General features: G+C 42.2%; 1 protein-coding gene across 7 annotated transcripts in view; it reads right to left on the reverse strand.

The window, feature by feature from the left end:
• The window catches only part of ENOX2 (ecto-NOX disulfide-thiol exchanger 2), a 40,159-nt gene that overhangs the window by 17,178 nt on the left and 1,864 nt on the right, over nucleotides 1-21,117 (reverse strand). For 5 of the 7 annotated variants that reach the window (XR_012081465.2, XR_012081464.2, XM_072981458.2 and 2 more), the window contains exons 2-6: nucleotides 9,225-9,347; nucleotides 6,923-7,054; nucleotides 4,441-4,596; nucleotides 1,761-1,967; nucleotides 166-399 (exon numbers count right to left, since the gene is read on the reverse strand). Coding sequence is in view for 5 of the 7 variants with exons in the window: in XM_072981458.2 (XP_072837559.2) it covers nucleotides 166-399; nucleotides 1,761-1,967; nucleotides 4,441-4,596; nucleotides 6,923-7,054; nucleotides 9,225-9,347 (852 nt within the window). In the remaining 2 variants the exon portion in view is untranslated. Of the gene's footprint in view, nucleotides 1-165; nucleotides 400-1,760; nucleotides 1,968-4,440; nucleotides 4,597-6,922; nucleotides 7,055-9,224; nucleotides 9,348-11,547; nucleotides 11,565-17,766; nucleotides 17,921-21,117 lie in introns of those variants that run through there. The other 2 variants (XM_072981459.2, XM_072981460.2) reach the window with 2 other exon arrangements.

Below are 21,117 nucleotides of genomic sequence, written 5' to 3' on the forward strand. Positions count from 1 at the left end.
GAGCCCTGGAGACATGTGATTGGTTAAATGGCCCTACCTGCAGAAGCAAGTAGGAGACACAACGGGATCTGCAGGGTGTCCTTCTTAACCGCACAAAAATTCTGTGTATAAAGCAGCTCCCTACGATTCCATCAAGCAAACTGTATTTTGCTGCCACACCGGTACCTTTTAGTTTTTCAGCAACAATGATGCATTCGTGATCTGAATAGTGGACGACAGGGGGTGGAGAGGGAGGGTGGAACTGATCTTCCGCCATCCTCCTACGATGGCGCTCTTCTCGGGCCAGCAGCCGTTGCTTGCACTCCCACTCATACCGATCGTCCCGCGCCTGAGCGAAATCCACATGGAGCCGGCCGGTGTCCTTTTTGTCAGTACTGGAACCCAGCCTGATACGATAACCTGGCAGTGACCATGAGAGAAATAATATTTACTGTTTATCCTGGTATTTAATTTTATATCTCTCTCCCCCCCCCCCCAACATTTGAGGATCAGGTCTACTTACTCTCCAGTATTGCCAAAGCATCTACCAGTTAGGCCAACATTTTGAACTGACTTATTCATTCATTCACATGTATAACTCATACCTTGAGCTAACAGGGCCTACATGGCTTCCTCCCGCTGTATCTCCACCCTGAGAGGTATAGGAGACTGAGAGAAAGTGGGTAGCTCAAGGCCATTCGGTGGGCCCCATGGCTCAGTAGGGACTTGAACCGGGATCTCCCAAGTTCACACCCAGCATTACACTTCTGGGCACCACCGTTTAAGAAGGAGATCATAAAATTGGAGTGTCTCTCAAAGAGGGCAACCAGAATGAGAAAAGTGTTTTTGTTTTCAAAACCAAGTAAGGAATGGTTGAGGGTATGTTTAGCTGAGCATGTTTAATCCTAAGAATGAGAGGATATAAGATAGCAATCTTCAAATGTTTGAAGGGCCATCACACTGAATACGGGGCAAGCTCGTTTAATACAGCTCCAGTGGATAGGACTCAAAGTAATAATTTAAATTACAGGAAAGAAGATTTTGACTCAACAATAAGAACAAGTTCATAACAGTGAGAGGTGTTCAATGAAGGAACCTCGTAGGGCACTGGATTCTCTAGCACAGGAGGCGTTTAAATAGAGGTTGGACGACTTTAGGTAAGGATTTCCTGATTTGGAAGGAGGGGTTGACCTGACGACCTCTGTGGTCTCTTCCAGCTCTAATCTTCTATGCTTCTATTAAGTACACCAGACTGGTTCAGAAAACTGGCTTTCTGGGTATCCCTTTCAAAAGCTATGACCCACAGTTTGCTACATGAGTCTTTTTCTTGCCTTCTTTTGTGTGAGAAGGCCAGAGGAACAGAGAAGCTCCTTACTCCTTAGCGAAACAAATATTTTTTTTTAATTTTATTTTATGTATGAAACAAACCTTGACATATTTCTGTGTTTATATGTCCTGTTTGTCAGAGAAAGCTGGAATATGAATGAATTAAACAAATGAAAACATATCAACATCTTGCATGTATGGCTTTTTCAATAGTTGAACTATGCCATTTTTCTCTTCACATCAGTGAAATATAGGCGACCTATTCTCAATGGTTATTTATAATCTATATAACGACAGTATGTAAAGCGTAAAGGCTTCTTTACTCGGATAACTCGAACAGGAGGAAAAGGATTGTGCAACTGGGGAAACAGGATGGGAGGTAAAACCCATAGCTGCACATGATCTACACAAATCTACAGAATTATCTCTTAGTATTAGCTATGGACATTACTTACCAGACAGATAAATAGCCTTGTCGACCATGTACTCCTCAGCAAAACGGATGTGGCAAAAATGTTTTTTACTTTTCCGAAGGGCTTTGATCTCTCCACACTGTTCAAAAATCTCCACAATGGTCTCTTCTGTGCTATTTTCTGGCAGTCCTCCAACAAACACTGTCTTGCACCCTGGAGGTCTTTCCCTTGTAGTGGGAGGAAGGAGATCTAAGAGGAACAAGAAATCTGATCCAGAAGCTTGCCCAAGCAAAAGACATCTGGCACTCATCTGCAATTTGACAAGAAGTGCTCTGCATTCATACTGAAGTGTCAGAAGGCTTGCCCAATTCTACCCTGCCAGGCAAGGCGAGCTTATACAGTATGTCCTGCTTGCCTTCAAATATCAAAAGCCAAGATCTTTCCAGCATGGCATCATTCCCAAAGCATTAAATATATATATCTTTTGTTCATATGATGACCGTCCACTTATGGATTATTACTAAAAGTAAACTGCATGGACAGCTATGACTCCCCAACCCTGGCAGCCACCACCAGCACCCCCAACCTCTCCATCACTCATATTCATTTCCATGGTGTGAAGAGGGTTTCATGCAAACAAACATCCTTTACTAAACTATTGATCAACTCCATAAGAGAAGCAACATTTAACGACTTTTGTTCAACTTTACAACGCTCAGGTCTCATTATCTGTTCCGAATCTCCCAGGTGCTCTAACAGGCTTCAGGGACTTAACGTCTGGGTCTCTGTCCGACCACAGGAGGGGGCCTTACACAGGCCAGGACATGGGGTAGCACAGCAGGGGTGGTTCATACAACCCTATTGGGAGTAAGTGGGTGATTCCTCCCTCTTTTCGCCTGCCAACTCTTGGGGCAGAGGAGTTTGACAAGCTTTTTCAATGGTTCTGGGCAACGGTGCCATTGCAGGTGAAGAGATCCTTGGCAGATGAAGCTCTTGTGGCTGGTGTCACCTTTCCTGCCTTTCTCTCCCCCCCCCCATTAGAGGATTTGCATGGAGATTGAAGGTTATGATGTTTGGCTACCTCAACCTTTGGCACCCTGAAGGTCACTCTCTCCCATTCCTTCAGTATCTTTTTCCTCTCCTTCTGGAGTTCCTCCCTCCCATGTTCTACTACCTATATAAGCTGAGGCTCCATGCCTTCTTCTTCCACCCCATCTCCTCCCCTCTCTTCTTCTTCCATCCGGACTCCCTCTTCTCCGGACTCCCTCTTTCTCACATCCTCTACACGGTTACCTCTACCTCCCCTTCTAGATCCTATTCCCTCCCCTCCCCTTACTCTCCTCCTCCTCCTCTAGAGGCTCTTCCTTTTCTCGGGTTTTTGTCTTCTCCGAGCCTTTCTCAGATTTCCAAGTTTTTTGTCTCGACACCCATGTCTCTCATGGGTGATCCCTGTCTCCCTTCAGTCGACTGGAGAGCTTGATATCTGACATTCTGTTGATGCTGGGGAGAAGCGAGAGTGACCCTTTTCAGAACATCAAACAAATGCAGACCCTCCACCTCCAAGAACACTGGGAGCAACACCAGCGGCATTACAAAAATGGGGGGTAAAGGTTTATACAGTAAGTTTACTTCGGTTTCTTTTCCCTGCAGCTTGCAGATTATTTGCCTGCTGTAACATGTGATACGAAACTAAGTTCTCATTAGGAAAATTGCTGATAAGCTTGTTGGTTTATTCTGATGCATACTGAGCATTGTTATTGTGCTTCTTTGTTCTTCGGGATGCTGAAAGGGTAGCCTTTGAAAAACACTCCTATGTATAGTTTAATTATTCTCTGTAACAATGATAGTTTAATTATTCTTTGTTTCTACAGAATCTCCAAAGCCTGAGAACATTTTAAAACAGAGGCATCTCAATCAAACCGGCAGGGCAGTACAGACACACTAGACCGGAATTCCACAAACAGCAATTCATTCATGTGCTTTCATGAAGTGACATTCCAATACAGGGATCAGGATCCTCAGCAAGCTTAGGGGTCAAATGTTTGCCTCCCTCACCAACAGGCAGAGAAAGATGTGTTTTCAAACAATAAAACAGAAGCAAACTTGGAATGGAGGACACAGGGCACCAAGGCCAGAACGACAGCTCCTGGAGGCTTCCAAGAACAGAAATGGGGGGGGGATTGAGCCAACAACATGGTTTTAGATTTTTTAAGATGTGCAATCCGTATAGTAGCTTTGGGGGCAGGAAAAGTGTCCCTGAGGGGCACAAGGTGTGCATCCTTGATCTAGGTTGTGGCTTTAACTACTGATATTTAATGTCACAAACAAGAAAAACATCCACTCTTCTTTCTAGTCAGTGATGCTGAGAGGGACTGTCCCTTTCTCCAAAGAGAAAGAAGCAGGAACAGCCACTCAGTTTCCCCCTGTGCACAGAAGGGCATGGAAGCATCCATCTGGGTCTCTTTTTTTTGAATGGAGAACGGTCGAGTTTCGTTTTCCATTCCCAGAGAATCATAGAGCAATTTGTGCTTCTCTCTGTATAGGCAGGGACTCCCATTATGTTAGAGGTGGAATTCCAAGGGCTCAGACACTGCCTCCAACATTATCTCGCCCCTCGGCGAGTGACTCGGAAAGCAATCAAGGCTTGGCTCTAGAACACTTCCTGCCCTAAATTCTTTCCACCTTCTCTCAGGAGAACATCAAGTATTGCAGCAAAACTCACTTGGATTAGGGGGGAAAAGTGTGCAACTTTTGCAATGGATTATCTCCTTAACCACAGGCATATCGGGAGGGATTGGAGGCAGCACCATTCCCAAGCCAGGCATCAGGGGATTGATCGGGGGCATCCCTGTCATTATTCCAAGTGAAGGATCAAAGTCTGAAAGACAGAAAAACCAATGAGTGAGATGATTTTTACTGCAACAGCTCAAGAATTAGAACGCAAAATGAAAGTCACACATGTAAGCAAAATGTCTGTCGTGCATGTTAACAAACTAAATGCTGAAATGGGCATCACTCTTCACTCGCCCACCGTACTTCAGTCATGCAGCTTTTTCTTTCATTTTTGTTCAATGTGCCTTGTCATGTTCTCCAAGCCTGACAAGCCGTGATTAACCTTAACCATGTTCTGTTTGAAATAATCCACGTTCAAATCATAATTTATGAATGTGGCTTGGTTCCAAAAAAATGTAGCAAGGATTAACGGCCACTTAGGATTCCAACAATGGTGAATTAGCACAGAAACAAAAGCTTCCATTCTTCTCCTTGCAGCCACAAAGGACGAAAAGAGAGGGATGCAGCATATGATGTCGGAGACAGAGGCCATTCCCAACACCATAAAACAGAGATAGGAATAAAGGCACCAATGGCCTCAATGTGGATGACCCCAGCTGTTTTAGTGATGTCTTAGAGACCCTGCCCCCAACTCCCAGGAGAAATAAAAAAAGCCAAAAAAAAGATCATAGTCCCTGGAAGCCTTCAGGAAAAGCAATTCTCAGCTAAAGCAGGAGGGTTTATAAATAAATAATGTGTGCTTCCAGGAGTTTTTTTCAAACCGATAGTGAACTTCTGGTCACTTTCGGTTTTTAAAAATCCAAAATAAATATAATTTTGAAAGGCGTCTGACTTGTACCGAGTCAAAATTCAAACCCCCCCCAGACCCTTAGAACTTGCGTACCCCGCTATCAAACATTGTGTACTGTGACATCCGAACTCAACTGTTGTGCCCCTCCCCCAATTTTATTATACAAGTGCAGAATTTGGAAAGGTAATTTCTGGACTACAATTGCCAAAACTGCCTTTCCTGTAAGGGAACTGTAATAAAAAAGTAATTTCCCCCAAAATATGGCTGAAATCCAATAGTAAGTCATATCTAGAGGAAGCCCATTAAATCAATGGGATTTGGTGAGTGAAAACCTATGTATGTTCCATTAATTCAACAGGTCTAATAGTTGCAAGTTAGGTACTACTAGGTAGTACCCTAAATGCATAGGCACATTTATGGACCGAAGAGCCAACAACTTGGCAGCAACATCCAATGGATTCTCAGATCTAAATTGAAGCCATGACATTTTCAAACTTAGAAATGATTCAAATGGCTCATTACACCCACAGGATGCAACTCTTTACAGGTTTGATTTCTAAGCTATGAGAATGAAGACTGTCTCAAAAGAGAGTGGGGGGAAATTGCAAAGTTCCATAGTACTGTAAGTTGGTTCCCCTCTTCAGCAAGGTCTGTAATCAACAGTACTTTGTATATTCAGAGCATTATACCAGCACACCAGACAACAGACATAAGACAATGTTTGACATGAAGCTAACTTGCTACTTAGCTATTATTCTTTCCCAGCAAAGAGGTGAAGTACAAGGAGGCGGATCATGCAACAATGGGTTTAGAACAGGGCGTAGAACCTTCAGCCTTCCAAATGTTGATCAACTACTGCTCCCATCATACCTCACCACTGGCCAGAAAAACAGGGTCTTGTGGGAACTGGAGTTCAGCAACATCCAGAAGGCAACAGGTCTCGAGATGTCAGAAGCAGGTGAGCCAAGCCATGTGTTACAGAAAAGATAAGGGTTGATTGTGAAAAGAAAAAAAAGAAAGAAAAAACAGCCACTTGAGAAGAAAAACACAGCAGGTATGTAAACAAGCAAGGCTTATGCTTAAAAAGCCTGGGGCAGCTCCAGAAATGAATCTCCCACCCAGTGATTTGGCATTACAGTGGTGCCTCACTAGACAGTTACCTCGCATGACAGTTTTTTCGCTAGACATTGACTTTTTGCTATTGCTATAGCGATTCGCAAAACAGTGATTCCTATGGGGGAATTTCGCTTGACAAATTTTGGTCCCTGCTTCGCAAACCGATTTTCGCTAGACGAGATTTGCTTTTCGCTAGACAATGATTTTGCTAGACAGCGATTTCAGTGGAACGGATTATCATCGTCTAGCGAGGCACCACTGTATTTAATGACAACGTGCTATATAGAAAAAAGAAAAGTTTCAAAGAGATCTGGTGAAACTTCCTTCAGAAGAACGCAACCAGTCTTCTTAACAGAGAAATCTTTCACCAAGAAAGCAATGCTACATCCTTCAGGCCATGGGTCCCAGGTGTTCTGTGGACGCTTAATCCCTGCTCAGTACAATTCAAGGAGCGTTAAGCTTGCACTATCTCTAATCAAGACTATGATCCAAGAACGTCACTTACCAGGCAAAAGAGGGTCTCCTGCTATCCCCATTGGTGCCATCCCCAAGTTATTCATAGCAGTGGCCCATGCTGTAGGATCAGACATGCCCAAATCCATGGGAGGAGATTCAAGGCTCAGAGTCTGGATATTGTCTGGAAAGAGCATGGTTACTACAGTAAGAGTTTTAAAAAACTGAGTCATCACAAACCAAACATCTGGGAGAGATGTTTCAAATTTTTCTTCAGTGGTGTACAAGATGGTGATAAAGTGTGTTTGTTTTTCTGGTAAAGGAGGGGGGGCAAGATCAAAGTGCAGGAGGGGCTGCAATAAAATGTTTTAAACCCACAAAACCTGGTACAAAACACACTGGCTTGCCTTTCTCTCTCCTTTTTCTCTCTCGAGTACTCTCCCACTCCTATCTACTGAAGTTTTCTTTCAACAACTGGACCTCTAGGTGTGAAGAAAGGGGCCTCAAAATAGAACCTTACTAGTCCTTAACAGGGCTCGAGCATGATCCCCTGACAGCCAGTGCGCAACTCCTGGAATGCACAGGCCGTGATGCAGGGGAGACCCTCTGTGTTATTTCTATGCCCAAAGGCATCTGACAGAATTCCTTTAAGGCTCACTCACTACCCAATGCCTGACCTAGTTTCCTCCCCCTGCTCCCCACGCCCACCAGAGATTTCAAAATCACTGGAGCAATCTGATCTAACAGCAACTTAAACTGAAACGTAGGCACAGAGTCAAAATCAGTCTGTGACCCAAGGCAGGTCCCCACAGCCCTCACGGTCAATGCTCAAACTGCTAACAGGTTGAAGGATCTGCTTTTAGTGAATATCCCTATAAATTGTAACCACAACAGTTCTGTCCCCCACAGCCACTGTCCCTTCCCCTTTTAAGTTGCAATTGATGGACACAACCCTAATGTAAAAGCAGTGGAGACTGGTTGCCAAGGTAATAGCCAAAGCTCTTTGTGTACCCCTGATCTGAAAGGCATCAGACCTACGTAGATCCTCTGACCCATTACTTTCATTGGCAGAGACAGCTGTAAATTGGAGATGGGGAACCTATAGCGCCTTCCCAAATCACTAAAGTCCTGCACCCATCAAATTCTAGCAGCGCCAGGGCCATTTACTAAAATGTTGGGAAATTCATTACTTTCTCAAGAGTGTCTGAAGGGTTACAAATTTCCCATCCCTTCTGTAAATTATTCCTTGGAGGTTCACCTCCTATACATGCATCTTTTTTTTAGTTCACAAAAGTATTATCATTTTGGTACGTTCGTCAACCCTGACGTGCAACATGGAACCTAACTTCCTTCACTGATGGCTTTCTTATTCTCATCAGGATTCTTGTGGTTATCTTATCAAAATAAGATCAGCCCCACTACACTTATCCTTGTGTTACCAATGAAAATTAAATAATACCAATATTGGGGTAAGGGGAAAAGGTGAAGGAAGAGGTAAGCTATTGCGTTTCACAGATGTCTTCTTCCGAAATGTGATCTAGTCTGCTCAGCAATTCTGGGGAGGACAAAATACACTCCTCTACCAATCTTTGCCAAGTCAGTAAAGGCTATCATTACAGTGATGCTGCTCTTCATGTACTTTCAGACCAACTTGACAAGCACCATGTTGGCAGGGATGATAATCTGGGATCTAATGGTGATTGAAGGAAGTCAGCAATTCTTTCTAACTCCCAATGGTTTAATTACAGGAATAAGCAAACTCCTGTTTTCATCCTAAATTTTACACTGCCAAAATCAAGGAAGTCTAGGAGAAAACAGGAATAGATTTGTTCATGTATAATTTTGCGTGAAAGCTCCAGTTTACTAAAAACAAATTCCAGGGCTAAGCATGTGATCAGAGACCTGCTTTGGTCCACAATTCAATGTGGGCCCTCCAAGGCCACTATTCTGCACTTTGTTCTGGTCAGTTGATCCTATTATACTAAAAATCAAAAGAGAGGCTTCAAACCTAGAATCGATCCAACCCTGTGGCAACTCAGACCACCTTCCGAGCCTGAGCTTTCAGTTGGTCGCCGCAGGTCCAACCTGACCAACAAAAATAAACTCACGGTGCAGAATCATCCTGACTCAAGCATGTACACAGCTGTGACATGCTGACTTGGGGCTATCGGGTGTCGAGTAACAGAAATCCCAGAACTCAGGATCCCTGGCATGGAATGAGATGGAAGAAATAGAGCTTAACAACAGCTCTTCTCTATTCTGAGTAAGAGCTTCTGCTCTCTTCCGTAGATCCCAGTTAAAGCAAGCTTCCAGAGACAAAGCATTCTCCTCAAGGCACATGTGTCCCAACCTACCTGAAGGCATATTTATCCTCTTTCGTTTCTGGCTTGCCTCCCCTCCATTTTCCGTAGGTTCAAGTCTGCTGTTGAATGGTGGGAGTTTGTTGTTCCCAGGGTCAAAGGGCAGCTGTTTCAGTCCTAGGAGAAAGAGGAAAAGGGAAAAACCATTATTTGTGAAATTTCACAGATTCTCTGTCCAGTCTACTTAAAATTCATTTAAGAAAGAGAGTGTGTCAGTGTGGTGTAGTGCTTAAACTGCCAGTCTGGGACTCAGGAAATCTCTGTTCCAGTCTCCGCCGAACCATGGCAGTCGGTTGTATCCTGGGGTGAGTCATTCTCTTTTTTACTGACCCACTCCGCAGGACCGGAGTGGGAGGTAATTAGAGAAGAGAGCTCTCGATACCATGTTGAGTTCATTGGATGAAAAGTACATTCTACTTTTCCACCAAAAATAAGATTCAAAGAGGCTCACAATAGTAAAATACAAGATAAAATTAACCATTCTAATTTAAAAAGCACCACCAATTAAAACCAACCTATTCATTTCAACCAACACATCAGCTTCAAAGCTAACATCCTGCTTTCTTAAAAATGTCTTTATCTTTCAGCAAAAGGACCAAGCTAATGTGGTCTCTTTAGGTAGAAAGTTCTAGGTACCGAGAAAACCCTTCCTGCCCTTCCCAATGTACCTTTCGTGGTGACTGTTCAGAAAGAAAGTCTACTCCAGAAGATCTTCAAACCCAAATAGGACAATACAGCAGAAGGCAATCCTTCAATTTTTTTCCTTTTAAACTTTTATTCCTTTTCAATGAGGACAGGATTTGGGGTGAAGGGATTTAGGGCTGGGGGAAAAGGTAAAATTATGTCCAATCTTTTGCACCCATCATATTTAAGAGATACTCAGACTTTCTTTTAATTAATCATTTGTACCTAGCAGTAGTTTATCAAATGTCGTTTGTTCTTCATCAAAGCCCATTCGTTTATCTTTTACGTATCCTGAGTCTAATTGTGATCTCATCAACCAATCTAGAAAAATTTTCTGTTCCTCCAGCTCCTCTCTAGACTTTAACACGCCGCCTTTCTTTAGCAAGACTCAATATCTAAGCAGCTTTGTCGGGTCCATTAAAGTTGGCTGCATAAATGCTTTTAATGGCGACACCCACCCCGGAATTTTGTGATACATTTGCTTTTGTATCTTATTCCAAATCCATAACAAAGATTTTCTTATTATATGGTTATTGAAGACTTTATGGTCTTTAGCTTTTTGATACCATACAAAAGCATGCCACCCCAGCCTAAGATCATGCCCTTCCAGTTTAAGTAATCTCTCATTGTCCGGAGTAATCCATTCCCTGGTCTCGTTTCAAACAGCCTCATCTTAAGTCCTATAGAGCAGAGGTCCCCAACCCCCCGTCCACGGCCCGGTGCAAGTCTGTGGCCTGAGCCGGACCGGGCCGCGGAGACAGACCTCCCACCCCAGCCCCGCACACACTCCCCCCCCGCATAGCCAACACGAGTGCTCCCCCACTCCTTTGCGCATGTGCACAAGTGTCCACATGAGAGCATCCGCTCCTTCATGCATGGGCATGGGCATGAGGGGTGCCCCACCTTCCCCAGCCAGTCCATGGGGTTAAAAAGGTTGGGGACCACTGCTATAGAGCCTTGCAGATGCCAGTGCTTTGAACTGTCCCCAGGAAAGGAGAGGTAACAAATAAAACTGTTTTAAGAAGTGAGGTACATGCCACTGACATTCAACTCTAGTCAATAGTCTGATTTCAGCTGACTGGAACAGCTGCCATTTCTGAATATTTTGAAACGCAGACCCCCACAGAATGCATTACAGTAGCCCAAATTAGATGCAATTAAGGCGTAAGTTATTGGCTTACTAATCTATACTTGTCTCCCGATGCCAAAATATATACTATTTAGCTTTAGACTCCACTTTCTGTAGTAGCCCATTTCATTGCCGAGCACTGCTACCATCAGAAAACTCTTCCGAATGTTCAAGGTTTTACCACAGCTCTCACCTTTCCTGCTCACTGGCCATTTTGGCTAAGCTGATGAGAAAATGTAGTCCAAACATCTAGAGCAGTTGGTTCCCAACCCTGGGCAACTCAGGTGTTCCTGGACAACAACTCCCAGAAACCTTGGCCAGCACAGCTGGTGGCGAAGGCTTCTGGGAACTGCAGTCCAAGAACACCTGGTTTCCCAAGGTTGGGCACCACTGATGCAGAGCGCAGGACACCAAGTTATTTGTTAGTGACATTTACATCCCGTCTCTCCTTTAATAAGCTTAAGGTTCTCCCCCTTTTTCACTTAATCCTCACAACAGTCCTACCAGGTAGATGAGACGACAAAACAAACAACATCTAGCAAGGTTCAGGCCTCAGTGATGACCTGGATTTGAATCTCACAGACTCTACACCAACGATCTCTCCACTTCACCACACTAGCTCTCAGAACTGGGAAGGTTAGTTTTGAAATATAAGCTTGGAACCCTTGGTTATAATTTAACCCGGGCAAACACAACCCTCAGTTCAGTTCTCATCCTAGCAAATGCACAATATAAACACCAGGCTTGTCTAGAACTACATAACTTTAGAAGCTATGGGAAAGTGTCACTGAACTGAACACTCCGACCGAACCTTTCACTGTACAGTACATTGGACAGGAAGAACCTGGAAAAGAATACCATTTTTGACAGTGTCTTTTCAAGAATAAACACTGAAATTAGCTTTTGTGTCATGTATCAAGCAAACCTGGCTCTCGATGACAGAACTTTATTTGATGGTGTCAGGTGTTAAACCCTACACTAATCCCAAAGCCCTAACGAGAGGAAAAAGAACGAGCCTCGGCCATCCTTGGGATGGCTGGAAAGACTTGGACATGTCAGAATGAGAAAAATTTATGACGAGAGAATTCCCCATGGAGTTGAGTTTGCACTTCCTGCACCTGGAACCAAGACTGCAATAGCTGTGCTGGTCTTCTGCCTTGCCTCCATGCTGGTACAAATGTGACCAAAAACTGGGTAGGAAAGGCATTTCAAGTGAACGTCCAAGTTTGCGGTGCATGACACTCCTTGGCCAAACCCCTCCAGTTTTGTAGATAACCAGCCTTTGTATTCCAACCAAACCAAATACAGACCATCAGCCAGGGAGTCTTCCTACTGTTATTGCTACCTGCCTCGGACTGTGAGTGACAAATGTTTGACAGACCATAAGTCTCAACCAACGAGGTGATTTAGTTCAGTAAACTCAGTGTACAAGCTTGGTAGATACCAATAAGGGTCATGAGTTGTACAGACAGGCTTTATAAACACACTTAGTTGATACTTACATGACAAAAAGATAAATATCATGCAAGTAGGTAGGTGAGTTTTTAAAAGGTGCTATGCCTGACAGAACACCTCCTGCAGCATAAAAACCTATCATCATATCAGCTCTCATTTATTCATCTAGCAAAGCCAACTTTAGTCCATGGGAATTTATGTGAAAAAAAACAAGAGTATTTCGTATTTTCTATACTGCAAAATATGTGATTTTTGCAACATGAAATTAACACAACCACCCCCAGGTGTTTTGACAATAAAAAAGGGAAACATAATAGATATGCACAAAGAATAAACAAAGTATGCACAGCCGGGGAAAATCTGCTGAATAATGTTTAGTAAAGTCTAGGAAATGCCACATGATCTAAAAGAGCAAGGCCAAGAAAAAGAAGAAGGAAAGTTCTCAGAAATAAACTGGCAATGGTTTTGTGTGTGCGTGCACGCGCGTGCATTCTCCTCCCACCCAAAACAAAACAAAAAATGAGAAAGGAATTCCAGTCCCATGTGGAGGACCACATTTACCAAGCCTGATATTTAACCTTGCTTAATAATGCTCCAAATCCGTCTTAATTCCGTTTGATTTCTATCAGACATTTTCTGAATTAATATGATTTGTGCAGTTATGAGTTCAACAAATTTTAGGAGTCATGTTTGTGTTCTTTAGTGACTCCCATCTGCTAAGCAGTGGGGGAAAAGAATGCAAAGCCCCTGGAATATGATCGCTGGATTTAGAGCCCTTAATCCAATGCAAGTATGCTCCCAAAACCTGGCAGCTAATTTCGAATGAATGGTGAAAGGACCAGCCATTGGGAAACACAATCCTCAAAAAGAAATGTGAGTATGGCTATGTGATTGAAGGGTGTGTCTGCATGAATGTGGAATGAAAATAATCCCAATGGACCGAGCTAGCTAATCTGTTCAGAGCTCTCCCTCGATGTGCCTACGCTTACCCAAACCTACACTGCTTTCATATGAGCTTAAGTACTTCATATCTGCACTGGATAAATCCAATAATCCTATAGTTTGCAAGGCCAATGAGGGCTCTGGGTTAGAGATCCTCACCACAGCTTTCCCCAGCTAAGCATCCACCAAGTATGGATGGGGCTGATGGGAGCTACAGCTAGTGGGTGATACGTTGGGCAAGAGTGCTCCAATATGCTTCAAGGGTGCGCAGGTCCCTGAATATAGAACAAGGAGTGTAATATGTGACCCTCCAGATGTTGCTGGACTGTAGCTTCCATCAGCTCCAGCCAGCATAGCCAAAAGTGGGGTTCCCTTTTGCAGCCACTTCTTATTTGCCTGATGCTCCTATGCCCCCAACTTATTATCTCTTCTCTAGAACCCATCAAAGGGCTCCTAAAGGAAACTGATGCGTTCTCCTAAAAAACAGGATTGTGAGTGTGTTTAAGCACTACCAGTGTGTGGCTTGAATTCAGCCACTCCCCTCACCAGACACAGGTAGCAATTAAAACACAAAATAGTCTCAGGTCGCTTTCTGGGCTTGAACATAGCATTAACAATGCTGGGCTCAGTGACTATCAAATATGCTACCAAACCTCTCCATGAACATCACATCACTGGACTACCCATTTTCTCCCTCTCTCTCCTTCCCGACCCTCAACAAACATCACCACTTCTCCCTTTGCTCACCCCCCCCCCACCAAGATTTCTAATTCTATTATTCCTTAGGGTGGTGGACAGGAGTGGCACCCAGGCTCTCTCGAGTTCAGGCTGCCACAGCCCCCCTCTGAATTCTAAGGAATAACAGGATCCTCTCAAAGCAAAAACAATAAACAGGCGTATCTGTCTTTAGAAAATTTATCTTTACTCTTCATATGCAGAGTTGATCAAATTAATCAATTTACTAGAAAGGATATGATTAGTCAGCTAAGATTTCTTAACCTAGGAACGGTCTTCATTCAAATGCAAATGCATGATATACAATTTGTTACATTTATTATTCTCTCTCTCTCTCTCTCTCTCTCTCTCTCTCTCTCTCTCTCTCACACACACACACACACACACACACACACACACACACACACACACACACACACACACACACACACAATGTCTGGTAGCAGTTCTTATTCATAAGCAGATTTACAACCACAGCAATTTTATGGTTTCCATTACAATCATCAAAAAACAGCTAGACAAGCAGGTGGAAAGGGATAAAAATAATTATTTCAGACTGATGAGAAAACAGAATCAGGGTGGATATACTGGAATTTATCTTTCATAAAAGAAATCAGTATTACCCACATTTCGACAAACTTATTCACAAAGATGTGATTTTTCCTACTGTGACTATAAATCAGTGTTAGCATAGTAGCAATATCTCAATTTCTTTTTTTTTTAAGCTGGTAAAGACAGCATGATATTTCCTCCCAATAAGCAGCTTTTGAGATTTCTGCAGCAGTAAATAATTTGGTATGCATTTCTATACCATAATCTTGTACACAGTATTTCGGACAGCGGCTGAAAGCTAGTACAGTAGTAAGTCACAAACAGTGTTAAGTCCACTGAATTTGCAGAGGAGCTGACTCATCAAATTCGCTACTCTAGTCGTGACTTACTATTGGATTTCAGCCTATGAGTTATCACTATGCTCTCAGTGGACCAGCTGATATTGTATAGCCTATACTATAATCTGCTTCTGTAACCCAGTAACCTGCTCATAGGGATTCCCAGTGCAATGCAGTGGACAGAGTGATGGACTAGGACTCTGGAAACCAGGATTCGAATCCCTACTATGGAAACTCACTGTGGGAATGGAATGGGTAAAACCACTCCTTAAATATCTCATTTTCATTGAAAGCCCTATTAGGGTCACTATGAATCAGTTATGATTTGACAGCAAAGAACATAATCTGTTCATAACAGAATACTATGCAACTACAATTTGATTTTTCCACAACACTAGAACTGATAAAATAGATGACTTCTTCCTTGTTGTCAACACCTGCAGCATTTTTTATCTATGCATCTATCTAATTTTTCCTTGAGTACTATTCATGCTGTGGTTTCAACACTAGTTCTTACAAGGAAATTTCTGTGCTGCTCCCTGTGCATTCCCACTCTTCTTGTTTTTTTAAAAGGTTTGGTGATGGGCATTTCCCTACAAGAGCAGAGGAGCTTGTGGGCTCTCGGATGGCTGGTGGGGAATAAAATCAAGCAAAGGCAACATCTGCAGAATCTTCCCATTATGGTACTTTAATCTTAGCAGCAAGTTCAGTTATGCCCCAGGAGACACACAAGCAGCAGTATTATCACACTCGCCCCAGTAAGAGTTCCCCATGCGTCCTCTCCCTTTGGATGCTATCTCCAACAAATCTATTTAGTACAGCTAGTGGTGTGGGAGACTAGAAAGTGCCACTCAGCATCATCGGGAGAACCGTAAGTTCCTGATGCAAACCTAATAACAAAAACATGAAAAAATGAAGGGTAAAAGGTACCTCATATCTAAAGAAGAGACTATTTTAAAACATGCTACCTGTTATTTATTTTTTTTAAAAAAAAACTGTTCAGAGGGGTAGGGTGCTAAAAAGGGAGTGTGAGGGGTGGGGGGGGAGGTGAAAAAAGAGAAGCCGCCAAAGTCATAAAACATCTAGTTAGACAACTTGAGAGTAACATGACATTCTCTTTCTGGAAGGCTGTTTTTTTTAAAAAAGAGGAGATTAATTAAACTGCAGATTAATCTTATAAAACCCACAAAGACCAAACTGGAAAGCCATGCCCTTTAAGACAAAATCAAAATATGGTAGAAGGCTATCTTCCTTAAACATGAGGATTCCCTCCATAGCTAAATCCAAGTATTCTCCAAAGAAGATAAAAACATTGCAATCAATAAGAGACATAGATTGGAATACTGCTTCTCCATCCTATACTGTGTTGATGCAATTTGATGATACAGTATATTCGATCCTTGGCACAAACTAAGGCTGTACCCACCAAGCATAAAGGAATTTACAGCTGAGTAGGCGTGTACAAGACTGTGATGTAATTTTATTCAGACTAAAAAGAGCCACTTAAAACAGAGGTCTATCATGTCTTATTCCCACAACATTTCTCCCTTCTCCATTGTTATTTTATATGTTGTTTAATGTTGTATCTGAAGAAGGGTTCTGTGCAACATGAAAGCAAGCTCTGTGATGTTTAGGTGGTCCTACGAAACATATTGATGCTACTGCCGCTGCATTAATTTGCTGTAAGTGATGCCAAGGTATTTCCTGGTATCAACAATATTCAACAACAAACATAACAGGACAAATTATTAGTCTAAAGATTACTGAATGACAGTCACCCACACCATCAGCTGCGTTCTTCAAGCAGCAGAGATATTTTGCCTTATATATTAAAACATATAAACACTGCAGAGACTGCAAGACACAAGTTTTCTTTATCAACTGCATGCCATACACATTAAAAAAATCAACGTAAGAACGACACGACGGAACTCGGTTAAAACATTTGGACAGTGTAAGAAGTTGTACAGATAGACAAAGAACACCACACAGGTTTAAAACTTTGGCCCTCACAGAATAATTTTAACCTTCAATGTGGAGTAGCCTCTTTTTGTCAGTGACCATCTGTATAAGAAGCGGAATTTAATTTCCAAATAGAAATTATATCAATTAAGCATTGGGTATTTCCGTTACACAGAAACCCCAGAGGTGACCTATTTTCCGCAGCCTCCCTGCATCCAGGAGCGGTGTTTGTGTCTCAAATCACAGCTAGATGTGGAGAAGAGAAATGTTATCCATCTATTTAAATAGCTTCAGCTCCAGCATCTGTAACAGAACAGCAGCTTGGTACCATTAATTAATTCTTTCCCAAGCCCTCTTTTAGCTCACATAGAAAGAAGGGAGAAATGGAGATTAAGAAGATGCTAAACACTCTTGAACGTCTTCTCACAAATATAGAACTTTATGCAACTAAGGAATACAGCATTAAGAGAGTGCTGAGATTATCAATTCAGTAGGGTAGAGCATGGATTTAATCCAACCACTCCATATTTAAACTGTGCTCTCATTGAATTTATATAATCCCAAAGATCCGGGAACTCATACTCAGAGTTACATTTGTTTGCTGCTGGAGTGCTGATCTCAATTGGCTGTGGATGTTCCTTAGATTTGTTTCCTTCCATGGATACTGCTCATAGCAAACATATTGGAGGGGTAAGACTCCCGGGGTGAAGCTCAAGACTCTAGACTTCACACCACGTACCTGTGAACGGCAGCAAAAACATAGTAAGCCGAATGCTCTTCTGTGTCCCAGTGTGTGTTATCTTGCTATCAACTCTTCCCCAACACATGTAAAGAAGCACCAGGGTTCATGTGTGACTTTATGTACTGCACTGGATCTCCCAAACAAACCAACTGCCAGCAACAACAGTAACAAGAGGAGAGCTTAACGTCAATAAAACTACCTTAGCGGGTAACTGGAAACGCTGCAATGCTAAAGAGGAAAGGCATGGGACCTTTAAAAAGAAAAGAAAAGAAAGGCTGCCAACTGGAGCATCTGTTCCTGTCAGCCACTAGAAGTGACACTCAGAAAGTGAATCCTGGATGGGAGGCTGAGAGGGCCCCGTGGGCAGGTGGCGAGGAGGCCATGCGTGCTGCGCTCATCTGTGAATTTGTAAAGGGTCTCAGTCCCGAGAAGCGGCATGCAGTTGGCAAAGCCTGATCTTACTGGCCGCATGCCTTGCGAGCAGTCGTCTTAGCACTTAAGCCACACCATAGCTCAACTCCTTCGAGAACCGAGTCCTCCTCTGCTTTGCAAAAATTCACACGGAAAAAACAGCACTTTCAGGCTCCCTCCAAAGCTGTTGCCGTTTCAAACGATAAGTCAGAAGTTACTTAGAGTGACCTTAATAGGGTTTTTTCAAGGTTGTAGCTAGCTATCTAGTCCATCCACTACACCACACTGGGCACCCGCCCCCAAACTTCAACATGAAATGTGTTGTGGGAAGCACGGACCCCCAATTCTGTTGCCCAACAGACCCTCTGATATAAACATAAACTAGAAAAAACATTTTGGAACCCAGAAAATTCATACCGTTTCACAGCTAACCATTTTTTTCTGAAAGACAGGTTAGCACTACATAGTATCCTCAACAGAAGGACCTCCAGGAATTGGAAAGCTTTGTAGCACCAGGTATTTTAGATTATACAACAGATTAATGTACAGTGTTTAGATTTTAGATTATTTCAACATTGCTGCACTGAAGTTTACACAGACGATTATTATTCAAGCAATAGGTTCTACATGTACAGTTAACATATGTTAAATGCTGATTAATCAACAGAAAAGAGAAAGCAATCTATCAGTTAATGGACAGTCACCAGCTGCCTTTCAGTGGTGCTACAGTCCACTGGCACCAAACACAGAAGATTATAAAAAGTTTTTTTCCCTATTTTCTTTTTAGATAATAACAATCTTGCATGCTCTAACACTGGGTATCAGTAGGAGGGGTTTTTACAGCCTAACGTGATTGTCCTTTGCCATTAACCTGGCTGGTAGAGTTCTTTTTCCACCACTGACATGTGAGGCACGCCCCCGCCAACTCTTCCTGTTGGTTTGCTTTCCTTCCACTGACTTTCTTATTGACTACTGGGTTCTTTCTCTGACCTCAGACCAAACAACAAGCATGGAAGTCTTTTCCATATGGCAGAGACTGTATTTCCCCCTTTTTATTCTACTGACTGTAACCACAAATTGTAATTGGAAGTAAATATACCTTTTTCTTTAAACGCTTCTAGAGTACTTGTATCATAGCAAAGTGCTACTTTGTGTGGAAAAGAAACCAAAGGGGCAAGCAGAGCTGAGACTGAGCCAATCTCTCCATGTTTTTTTCTGTGTCACTGTTGTTTTTCTGCCTCATACTCTGCTAACTAAAAGGAATAGCCAAAATCCTCCAATAGTTTTAATGGGGAAGGGCATGAAGTTAAAAAAGCTAGGCTCCAACAGCCTCAGGTCACATTACCGGCTCTTTAAATTTTTAAAATTTACCACTACCAGAAGAAAAACAAATGAGAACACATTCTTAGAAGAATCAAATCATCAGAATAAATAATTAAGCAGACAAAATGAACAATAGCCTCTTATAAGATTCTAATCATACTAAATGTGTTAGCTATCTTGTCTATCATCAGCGTTCTCAGCAACAGTTTGGTCAGTAGGCAGACTTAATAATGTAATGGTCACAATCAGTTCTTACTGCATATAATTTCCCTCTGACCTGACTATTTGCAGTATTGATTAATTATTTAATATACTTATATGACAGCTTTCTCCCGGAATTAAGACTCAAAGTGGTGCACCAACATAGTGAAAAACAACTGAAATTAAAATAGCATGGCCACAATCCCAGCACGTATTATCTGTACAATGGCCTGTATAGGTTATTGGCATAGTTCAGGGTGACAAATAACTGTAAATTAACAAGTCTCCAATCAAATTTCTAGTAACCTGGCGAGTAACACAACTGGCACACTACTAAGAATTCAATCAAGGACTCTAGCAGTTATTTGCTGCTCCAAGTTAGATCAATGCACCTATGCAGGTTTAAATTATCACTTGGATCCTGGCCAGCAAACAAAAAAATATTAAAATACAAATAAAATCAGTCTATCATTAGAATACAATTAAAATTTAATTTTAAAAATACTAATGACAGTTTACCTAAAAAAGTGAGAATGAAAAAAAGTGTATCAGCTAATAAACTGTGATTAAGACTGCCTAAACAAAAAGGCCTTTGTCCACCAGTGGAAGGACAAGCAGGGAGCAAAACTAGCCTCTGTTAACAAAGAGTTTCAGAGGTAGGGAGCAGCCACATAATACTCCTCTGCCAATCACATGTAAAAACACTATGCATCTATAGAAGTGTGCTATAATCCACAAAAGCACACACTATTATAAATTTCCTACTCTCCAGAGATAATATTCATCAAGAGGCTCCATTCTACTAAGGTGCATTAAACTACAACTGGTTTCCTTAATGTCAGTATGTCCGTGTTATCGGTATATGTAAATGCTTTATCAGTATATGTAAATAGCCTGTGCCATTAATGGAACTGTCCCTCTGACTTGCCTACAATCCTACTTTCACGCACACCATCCATGCACACTACTGACTTTACACCTCCCAAAGGAAGTCAGCCTGGCTCCAACCCTGTTCAGCACTTAGCAGACAGACAAAACCATATTCATTTATATTGCCTGTGATCTTTAATTTATTTATTTATTTATTTATTTATTTATTTATTTATTTATTTATTTATTTATTTATTTATTTATCCTTACTCCGTTTTTCTCCTTAAAAAGACCCAAAGCGGCTTACATAATAAAAAGACAATATAAAAGCTAACAGTGAGTATACAAATATTTTAAAGGATCAAACAAACACTACACTAAAAACATAAGCAACACCAAATCACATTCAAAGCATCAGTCTGCGAGTCAGCCAGGGAAGGCTTGCATGAAGATAAAGGTCCTTTTGCCTGCTTGCGGAAAGACAGCAAAGATGGGGCCAGTCTGGCCTCCTGTGGGAGGGAGTTCCAAAGTCTGGGAGCATCC

This window comes from Pogona vitticeps, chromosome 11, assembly GCF_051106095.1.
Source record: "Pogona vitticeps strain Pit_001003342236 chromosome 11, PviZW2.1, whole genome shotgun sequence".
Taxonomy (NCBI): Eukaryota; Metazoa; Chordata; class Lepidosauria; order Squamata; family Agamidae; genus Pogona; species Pogona vitticeps.